The sequence below is a fragment of the Chenopodium quinoa genome, unplaced genomic scaffold (genome assembly GCF_001683475.1).
Source record: "Chenopodium quinoa cultivar QQ74 unplaced genomic scaffold, ASM168347v1, whole genome shotgun sequence".
NCBI lineage: Eukaryota > Viridiplantae > Streptophyta > Magnoliopsida > Caryophyllales > Amaranthaceae > Chenopodium > Chenopodium quinoa.
In genome coordinates, this window is record NW_018742684.1 from 3394944 (window position 1) to 3405984 (window position 11041).

Here is an 11041-nt window from a genome sequence, read left to right on the forward strand (position 1 = left end):
AGATATTTAGGTAAAAATGAACTCATGGGCATTGTGTGACTACAAATTAATTAAATCCACTCACAACTTAAGAATTATAATCATATTATTATCTTAATATAAAGTCATCGCTAAGTGTATGGTGGTTGGCAACTTGGAGAAGAAAACATGTTGCGTTTCTTATTCATGTGTTGTCAAGAAGGAAAAATTTCCAAGAAGCAAGGATTAATAAACTAATCACCCTTAGCTTATAATTAATATAAAATGTTGGTTAATAATCCTATGTTAAAAGTACTTTACAAGCATATAACATACTTAGTACAACTCGTATAATATATAGTCACATTAAATATACTATATGTTCGTAGGAAGTTGCCAAATTAGTTGCACATGGACATACATGACATGAGAGTGAGACACCATAGTTTACCAGTTACATAATTAATTATAATAATATTGGCATGCCAACTCATAGTAACGTTACACAAAAGACAAATTAAATGGCAAACTATAACATACAAATAATAGAGGATAGTCTTTAAATAAAATCTCCCTTCACCTTATCCTGTTATTTGGGGGCATGGATAATAGTCTATCACATGGCTTGTCACCTTGTGGCTTGTGCAGTGGATTGAGCCAGATCTCCCCATCCAACCGAGCGTATGGGCAACTACCTAGCTACATGGAATATTATCTTGTTACACTTTTATACCAACAAGTATTATGAGATGTAATTCTTGTCACTAGACCATCTACATGAAATAATATGAATTACAAATTACGTGGTGAAGAAGTTAAGATAATATTTCATACAATATACTTTGTAACATCTTATACTACCTCCGATTCAATTTACTTGCAACAAAGGAATATTTTATATCTCACAAATAATACCCCTTTGTTGTGAGTAAATTGGACCGGAGGTAGTACTTTGTATGGGGTAAGTACTTACAGTTAATATTTGACTTAACTATCATATATCTATATTATATTATGAGTATCTTGTTTCAATATTGTTGATATGAATCAAAATATACAAGTACATTATGTTTATCGGATCTCTATATATACAACAATTGGTGTCATTGCTTAGAGAGAGCAACAATACAACGAACCAAATAGCAACGCTATTTTGGATGTATGTGTACCTTCCACTTATATGTCCAACTAAGTTTTACTTTGTTGTCACTAACCAAAATTGCAATAAAATACAATATCTCGGTAAGTAAACCATATTTTCAAAATAGTTGCAATTTGCAAGTAGAGTAGATCATGATATACTGTTCATTTTCACGTTTATCAAACAACTAAGCTCAATGTGTAGATTTTCAAAATCTTTAACATTTGAATGTACAAATAATTGGAATAAACTTACCAACGTTAATGAATTAATATATGGGCATATAAGAGTTTTAAGGGTCACTCTCAAAGATAAGCTTACTCATGAATGAGTCACACTATTGTCGTATTGTTGTGAATTGTAATAATTGCAACTATGTATAACTTTAACTCTATATATGTACTTCATAAGCAAGCTAAGCAGCCAAAAGATGAAAATGAAAGTCCGCTAATTTTGGAAAATATGGGCGTACAATTTATAGGTCAAGTGGGGGGAGGTACCCTTTGGGTGAAGGAATAATTAGTAGGGCCACTAAAGAGTGTGATCACCTTTAATTATATTTAATTCAACTTGAATATATAATTATAATTCAACTACTTTTACATCATCATCTATTACATTTCTTCTCTTATCCAACTTTGACATGATGGCCTAAGCTACCGGCAAAAGCCAAAAGGTCTTCATTACTTCTATCTTCTTATCCAACCTTCTTTATTTTTATTTAATTCCTTGTAAATTTTGATGTTCATTTTGCTTAAATTTAAAATGGATTTACACAATGAACACTCCAATATATGTGGAGAATTAATATTCTATGGACTTAATTGAGTTAATTAATTCCATGATATGTTAATGTTATACTTCATAACACTTACAATCGAATTATCCTAACTTCCTACTATATACAATACGAGTAAATTTTATTTTTATAAATTGAATTATGTTAAATACTCAAATTTTATTTTTATCAACTGAATTATGTTAAAATTCGACTCTTTTCATAATAAGCCGAAAAACTATTGTTATTATACCATATGATAAAAAGCCAAATGAAAATAAAACAGAATAAACTCGATATAGTCTTGTATATTTATGTGTAGGTAAGAAGTGAATATCACATGAGGTGAGAGGATAAGGATAAATCCATGAAGTAGCCTCATAAAAGTTATTGAGCGTACTCTATTTGACTCTTGAGAGCCTAAAGGATGTAAGCTGGATCGGAGAGAGTATCATGGTTTACTAACACATATACATAAGTTCATTAATAGTTAATTATTGAGGCAAATTTGTATATATGCCATAAAAGTTTAATATACGAAATCAGATTCTAACTAAGATTTCGGTAGCAATCAACAAGTTAAATTTTAGGTAGGTCATTCTTTTCCACGTCGTTTATGGTATTAGTAGTATTAATTATCAATTATGTGCATGTTTTGCATGTACATCACTCAAGCAACAAAATGTGCTACATAAAAGAATGATACAAGTATTTTTCATTGGCTCTTCAAAATAACTACAAAATTGAATAGTTCAAGTGACGGCTAAAAAACAAAAGAGAAAATGAAATGAGTATATGCCTAGTAGATTAGGAGCTGGAAAGATAGATAATTGGATCAGCAGAAATAGAAGATTCCCTAAAAAAGAAATAAAGTGATAGTGTTAGTCATAATCCTACTCAGTAAGCATCAGCTATTCAGCTCCATGTCAAAATTGTCAATTGTATCTTCTAAAGTCAATTTTTTATTCAGTAGGACAAAATTATGTTACAGTGTTCCCCATCTAAGTTTATGTAAATATGTTTAAGGCGTGATTGGATTGGGGGCGATGTATAATAGAGTAATAAAAGTCAAACTGTTGAAAAATAAACTTCTCAAGTGTCACCACATGTAAGTGTCCCACATTAGTTGAAGAAGAGAGAGTTAAACACTTTATAAGGCTAAGGGGCTACTCCTTCTATTGTCATATGGTTTTGGGATGGAATCTCCTTTGATGTTGTGAAGTGAACTCTCTATCTTAATTTGCGAGTGCGGCCCACACCCGCGTTTAACACAAACTAACCAATTTAAATGAAAGATTATTGAATGATACTTAGCCTAACTTTTTTGTTTTCTCTTTTAATTTTTGCCCAATTGAGAAGAACATTCAGAAATCTTTTGGTTCTTTGTATGTGGCTGTGTAGTAAGTGCGTAGTATATCAGTTATACAAGTTTTCCTTGGTTTATTTTCTTGCTAATCTTTATTGAGTATGCTAATCTAAGAAGGTCTTACACTCATATCCAATAATAGACGCCGCACATACTTTTGAGTTACGTCTATATATAAATAAATTGGCAATATTATCTATCTTAAATATATACAAATTAAAGTATACTTTAACGAGACATTAATTAAACCGTATCACTACTTTGCCTTAAATTAACTTAAAGATAAGTTTAATTACATTTTCACGAGCCTCTTTGCTTTTGAAGATTACAAAATTAGCTCAAGGATTGTTCTAGCAAACTTTTCCTCATTTACATGCGGCAATCCTTGAGCTGCGTAAATTAGAGGCTGTAAATGCTTAGCTAAATTAAGTAACAATAATATTCATAATTTTTATGTGTAATATATACAAATCGTTTAATATACTATGTGGTAGTTGTTAAGACGTGATGATATCAATGTTTAAAAAATACATACTTCATAAAAAAAAAAAAACTACGAAATACTATTTATAGACAGAATTTGATCAAATACAGTCTTGGTATATTTTAAGAGTTGTGAAAAGAAAGTCCAATTGCACAAATTAGGATAGCATCAAATCCAAAAAGTGAGGCAATGTGAATAATAATAATACTACCTCCGTTACACATTATGTGCAACGATTAGACATTTTTGTTCTCTACTTTATGTCAAATCGTTGCAAATAATATGTAGCGGAGGTAGTAATTATAATGAATTTGAGCATGAGATATTAAGATGAGTAGTGGCACAAGCATGTAGTGCATCAGTGCAGTGCCTGGCATCTTCTAAGCACTACCACTACTGTTTCAGTGTTTCTAAGCATGCATGTCATCAATAATCTAATAATAGTATAATACTGTGAAAATATGAAATTTAAAAACAAGATCTAAGTTTTTTTATGTCAAAAATACATGTGCATTTGAGTATTTGACACAGTTTTGAAAAATTAATTAGATCGAATAATATATGGCAGACTCTAATGGCGAATCTTCGCTTTATAGTCATCGAAGTATATATGTACTACTTAACTACCATACTTTAATAAACCTTAAGCCACTGATCACAAGAAATTTCCTAAGATCTACCAGCCTATAGCATTTTTAAGCAATAAGTGAATGAAAATTTGCCAAAATTACATAGTTGTCTGTGAGAAGGTGTTAATTAATCAAGTTAAAAATTTTACAAGAGAAGAAATTTGATATAGCAAAAGAGAGAGCTCTCAACATCCTCACAAAACACAATGCGGGCATTTAAAAAATTCTTCATCAGTCATTAAGAGAAAGATGAACAATAGAAGTCTAGGACGCTTATATATAGACTAACCAGCTACAAAGTACAAATTTTAGTCGAGTTCTTGTGTGACTTAAAATGAATTTATATGCCGTGAAAGAAGAGGTTGCAAGCTTTTAAAATCTCAAATCTATTTAAAATTTCAAAGGCTGGTCATCTATATCAATGCTCAACCATCTTATAGGCCATAGTTAGATAGGAACTCCCAATCATAACAACTCTATGTTATGACATGGCTTCTTCCTTAAGGTTGGTCAAAATAAGAAGTCAATCGGTCAAATTGGATGCTTAGAAATAGTCAATAAATTCATTTGTGCATTTCTAACCCTATTACACCTATGTGAAGTCAAAAGAGTTACTATTCAATAGTTTGACTATATTTTCAATTGTTTGTGTAACACGATTATATATAATCCCTAGCCCGTAGTTTATTGTAATTTTCTTAACTAGAGTCCATAACTAGGAACGATATGTTTATAAATTGGTGTGCTAATTGCAATTTTTAATAATTGATTATTCTTAAGCATAAAGTTTTTTGGGATGAAAGCGTCAAGGTCTCCCAACTGCCCTTATCGAGTGGGTCAAGTCCAAGAGAATTGTCCCTTTGACTTCTAAAATATGCCCATTTTACTTCTTCATCTTCCATCAAAATATGAGCAACTTGATCAATCTTCTAGACTTCTTTACTTTAATTTTTTTGTAATTGCATTCACAAATCCACATCGATTTTAATGGAACTTTTAGATGTTAATAGAATAATACTCCGTATTACGGAATGGATTATACTTGTTCTTCAAGTGTTTGACTTATAATACTGAGTTATTACCATTAGATAATAAAGACTTTTAATTCTACGGGTAATTCCTTACTTATATTCATTAAGAAGTATTACTATGTATATTCATTAATCCATTAGTAGTAATATATACAATTACGAGTATAAGTAGTATTATTTGTTAGAGACAATTTTACTAGAAATTATTAGTTATGTCTATTATCACAACTTATGCTCCATACCATAATATCATTACATACTTATCTTTAATTGTTACTTCGAATTATTTTATGTACGAAATAAATAATGTAATTTGTATTAAATTTTTATAGATGACTATGATCCAGCTGTCTAGTCTAGTGGGGGTATAGCACTTAAAATCATCAATCATATGGTCCACTCCCAACCACATTAGTTTAATTCGAACCTTAATCATATCCTTAAAATTTTAATCTATTTCTTTTTTGGTTGGGAAGACTTCCTTATCAAGACAACCATTATTTTTCTGTGTCCCATTTTCGTCCCAAAGTCCACTGTACAGGGTCCAACATTTCCAACTCCACTTCCATTTTTATTCAATTCCACAATAATACAGTCTTAATAATAATCATAATATTCCCTGTTCACACAATTAAAAAACAATGGTTAGAAATAAATTAATTAATTAGTAACAAAAATTAATAAAGTTGAACACAAAATACCTCACATATAACGGAGCAGCCGAGTAACACCAACGTAAACGGAGAAGTTTAACGGGACTGAACGGAACGGTACTGAACGATTGAAACGGCGTCATTCACATCACATCCAAATCATAAAACGACGACGTAATTGACGATAATTGAATCTGATTGAATTTGTCAAAAATTAAGTTAGTTCGCTTAAAAAAAATTAAAATTAAAGAAGTCCTTGTTAAACTGTCCAAAAATTCTTGAAGATTTTTTTTTGTTCTTAATTCGATGATCATACTGTAATTATACTGCCATCATACTATACTATTGGTATATATACACAAATTTTCTCAATTTGTCCAATGTCCTTCTGAATTTCTTCTTCTGGAATCATCTTCGATCGCCGGAATCGCGAAACTTCTTCCATCACCGGAAAATCTATAACATTCTGAGAAAATTTCCCCCAAATTTTCCAAAAATTAAAAAACCCTAACCCTAACTCTAATTCAATTGCAAATTTTACGCAACAGACACCATTGATAACCTGCTTTTTCTAGGCTGAAAATCACCTCTTCTTTTTTGTTGATGTGAAGAAGGACGAATCAAAGCAGCCAAAGCTCGTTTCACCAAGTCACCTTCAACAGTTCCGATTCTAACCAACGAGTTCGTCATCGCGGACCGCCGAGCGAAGAGCCGGTTCGACTGGTACGGCTGAACCGAAGCATTCCGGCTCGGAGCATTTTTGTGAAGACTACACCTGAATGAACCGGGATGATTCGTCGGCGAACACATACAGCTCTTCTTCTGACCGGTAGTCGACGGTTGACGTCGCACCGACTGAGTTGAAATCGAACGGTTGGGTGAAACTGAACCGGAATTAAACCGGACCGCTGACGACGGCGATGAACCGGTGGAATACAGGTTGACGCGAGTAGGAGAAGCTGAACGTTGAAGGAAGCTTCGAGAAGTGAAAGTACTCGAGGTTGAAGAAGCAAATACTGAAGCAGAAGACGATGTCGTATTGGAACCGAATCTTCCTGATGGTGAGTGAGACCTTAGGACTGGTCCGCTTGATCTTCTTGCCGCCATTTTTGTTGGTTTTAAGAGAGAGAAAGTGTGAGTCTTTTTTTAGAGAGAGAAAGAGGAGAGGAGAGAGAAATTTTAGTAAGCCGCGGTTCGCTAGCTAATTTGGCAAACCGTGCTTTACTCTAGCCATGTATTTATAGGAAGATGTTAGGGATTTTCTTTTTCCTTTTTTTTAAATGGGTGCTTTTTTTTATTAAATTAAATTAAAATTAGAGGGAAATTGGGTTAGAATTTGTTAGACCTAACTATAGTTGAGTTAGCTAAGCGGTGGGTTAAGGTGAGGATAGGAATATAGGATATTGAAGATGGTGAAGTCTGTGGGCAACAGACGAAACGACATTCGATAATTACGTTTTATTTTAGATTGGAATGCCCACGGATTTTGTCATCACATTCCTTTCAAAATAAAAATACTCGAAAAATGTCTAATCATTATAAATAATATGTAACAGAGGTAGTATGTAATTTAAAGAGGATATTAGGGCATGTTCTCATTGACTGAACTCAGTTGAACTGAACTGAGCTGAACTGAATTGAACTGAAATGAATATCTTATAAGAGAAGGAAATTAGGAGCTGAGTTGAACTGAAATGAAATGAATGTTTTATAAGAGAAGAAAATTAGGAGCAGAGCTGAATTGAACAGAATTGAAATGAATATTTTATAAGAGAAGAAAATTAGGAGTTGAACTGAACTTAACTGAGATGAACTGAACTGAATTGATTGGTTAATATAGTTTAAACTTAATAACTAAGTGTTCGTTTGACATTGCTGTGGTATTCTGTTTTTTGGTTTTTTATTGTATAAAAGTATATGATATATGTCACATAATGAATAAAAAATTATTTAAACCTATGAAAATCATAATGATTTTGAAAACTGACAACAAAAAAGTGGAACACACCTTTTTCTTGTTTCCTGTTTTTGGTTTTTAGTTTTCAAAAAAACAGAAAACTCAAAACCAAAAATGATGGCAAATAATAAGCCCTAATTTATCCGTTTATCGTTTACCTAGCTCAATCCCTTCCTCAAATAGCGTGACAAAAAGTGTGTTATTAAAACACAGAGAAAGCACATTTAAGGGTTTATTATCTACAGCTTAATTTCAGTTCAGTTCATTTTACTTCACTTCCTAATTTTCTTTTTTCATTAACGATTTAGTTCAGTTCAATTCAGCTCCAATCAGTTCACTTTAATTCAGTTCACTTCAGTAAATCAGAACATGTCCTATGTGTAATTGTATGATTTGTATCAATGAAATAGTGATAATATCTTATGTAGAGACTAGAGATAATATGAAAACTTTCTTTTATCAACAAGATAGTTAATAATGTGATGTTAACTTTTCTCAATAACAAATTTTAGGTGTTTAAAATTATAATATGAAGAAAACTTGGTATATATATTCATCAGATCTACCACGTCAATAGGTGTAACTTGTTAGAGATCAAAGATTTTTAACCCAGAATAACCAATACTCGTATATGATTATGTGTGGAGCTTATGCTTTCTACTCGTAGTTTTTACTAGAAAATTTACGTTGATAACTAATGAATGAAGTATTGTACAAATATCACATTGGCTGAATAATTAATTAGCTAGGCAAGATAATTATCTACCGCTTTAATCCCTTGCGAAGTATTTTATACTGTATGTAGTGAGTATTTACACGTATTTTCCAATTTTTAAAATAAACAATTTATACAGTATAAATATAGGGATTTGCCAGATTCGAGTGTGGAAGGCCACGTGTGGGAATCTAAGGAGGAAAGAGAATGACAGCGTTCCAGCAGTGTAGGCTACCTTGTACACTTGGATATGATGTGTGACTGCTGCAACTTGTGTGGCCTATCATTTCAGTGGATTTCACTGACATAAAAAAAATAATAAAATTCCCAGAAAAAATCAATTTTATTTTACTCTTTCGTTTTTTTAAATGCATTTTAACTTTTGTATTATTTACGTACCATACTACGAGTATAAGTGACTAAATTTTTTCACTCTATAAAATAAATAAATGTTATTATGTAATATTCTATATATCACTAGATTAGTCATAATGTCTAATTTACAATATAACTTTGCTGTATAAATTTTACAAATAGTCAATTAAAGATATTAATAGTCAAAATTACGTCTCGCCAAATGTACGAATAAAATTGATGTATTTTTTTAAATAATAAATAGTACTCCGTATAACTGTATTTAATAAAACAAGTAATTTAAATTCCTTATCCTCTATTATCAACATTTTCTTACTACTATACTCAATATCTATTGCTAGATTGCTTGATGTAATTTTACTTGGCAATTTAGGCGACATGAAAGTTGCATTTAAGCTAAGAATTATACTCAAAATGCTATATGATGATCGAATTGATCTTATCGATTATTGCATTGGATGGGATTTTACTATATATTTATATTACATATGATCATATCTATTCTTATACAGTAGTACAAATTAAGATCGCATTATTACAATTCTTGCTTCACATTCAACCAAGCAAAAAGAAGAAAACATATTATTTTAATTCATCAGTGTATAAATATGTTATTAGGTAGTATCCATTATCAATCATGTTTTTACTAAGTATCAAACAACGCTTGGCTGGCTTCAATTTCACAATCATACGTTTGTGGAATTAAACTTAATAAGGCTACTTTTGATACGAGGTGAAATTTCATTCCTTTAGACTTAATAAAGTATTTGATCCAAAAGAAAAGGTAAATTTTTACTTCCAAGTATATATGGGGTATAATATTTAAGAATTCGTCATTTATAACATCTTCTTTTTCCTTTTTCCTTCTTTTTTTTTTTTTTTTGGACAAATCTCCGTACTCTCACAAACTTAAATAATCTTTGGTGATCGATCTTGTTAACAATTATTTCTTATGATTGAAATGGATTAATCTCCCAACTCATCAGTAAAATTTTCTTATATTTATTTAATAGGATCGGAATTCCATGTATATTCTACTCATATTATACACATAAAATTATTATTAGGATCGATTGTAGATAGAGCCTTATAAATCAAACAATCTTGAAAGTTAAATTAAGTGTTCAAGCTAACTTAATAGCCAAAAATATGAATTTATAAAGTACGTGCAAAAATGATGTAGAATAATTGGACCACAAATAAAGCATATAGTATACTTAAGTAACACCTAAAACATCTTATAATTGTATGCATGATTGCCCAATCCCTATAATTTTGGAAAATTCATGAACAATACGAGAAATTTAAAGTCTACGTGACAGCACCTTAATATAGTATTCGAGTTTTCGAATTCATAGGTAAAGAATCATTTTCCAAGAGCCAACCAAACGACTAAGAGATTCCAAAAATCATGTGATGGCTCATATTTCCAAGAACAATTAAACATACATCCCACTCCACAAATCATATAAGGCCACCTTCAATATGCTCCAACTTTATAGTGCCACATGTCCCCAAAATCTTACATACCCATGCCACTACACATGCTCCCTCCCTTTGCTTCCAAATGATGCTTCAATTTACTATTCGTCTATCCCTTATTTTTTTTCCCATACGACTCATAAAGTTTTTACGCCTTGCATAAAATGAGTCATGATACAAATAAAAATAGACGAAAGAAGATTAAAGACTTCTAACTCTAACCATGAATTTTTACTCACATACAAGTAATAACATAGTTATTATATTATAATATTTTGTATCTTGTTAAAACCGTATTGATATGTATTTTTTATAAACAATTTACGGTTTAATGATAGAGAATCGAAGATACGATAGATTAGATAAAGAATGAGTACATGCATGAAAAGAAAACTGAGAGAGTACCTATTATTCACATTCAATATTGTATATATCCAATATAAATAGGGCAATTATACATGTATTTGTCATC

At 31.0% G+C, this 11041-nt stretch overlaps 1 protein-coding gene across 1 annotated transcript; it reads right to left on the reverse strand.

The window, feature by feature from the left end:
- Window positions 1–6278: 6278 nt before the first annotated feature.
- LOC110722846 (putative protein TPRXL) lies at window positions 6279–7270 on the reverse strand. Its single transcript, XM_021902147.1, has one exon. It carries the CDS (start codon window positions 7145–7147, stop codon window positions 6578–6580), a length of 570 nt encoding a protein of 189 aa, XP_021757839.1. The 5' UTR covers window positions 7148–7270; the 3' UTR covers window positions 6279–6577.
- Window positions 7271–11041: the final 3771 nt, after the last annotated feature.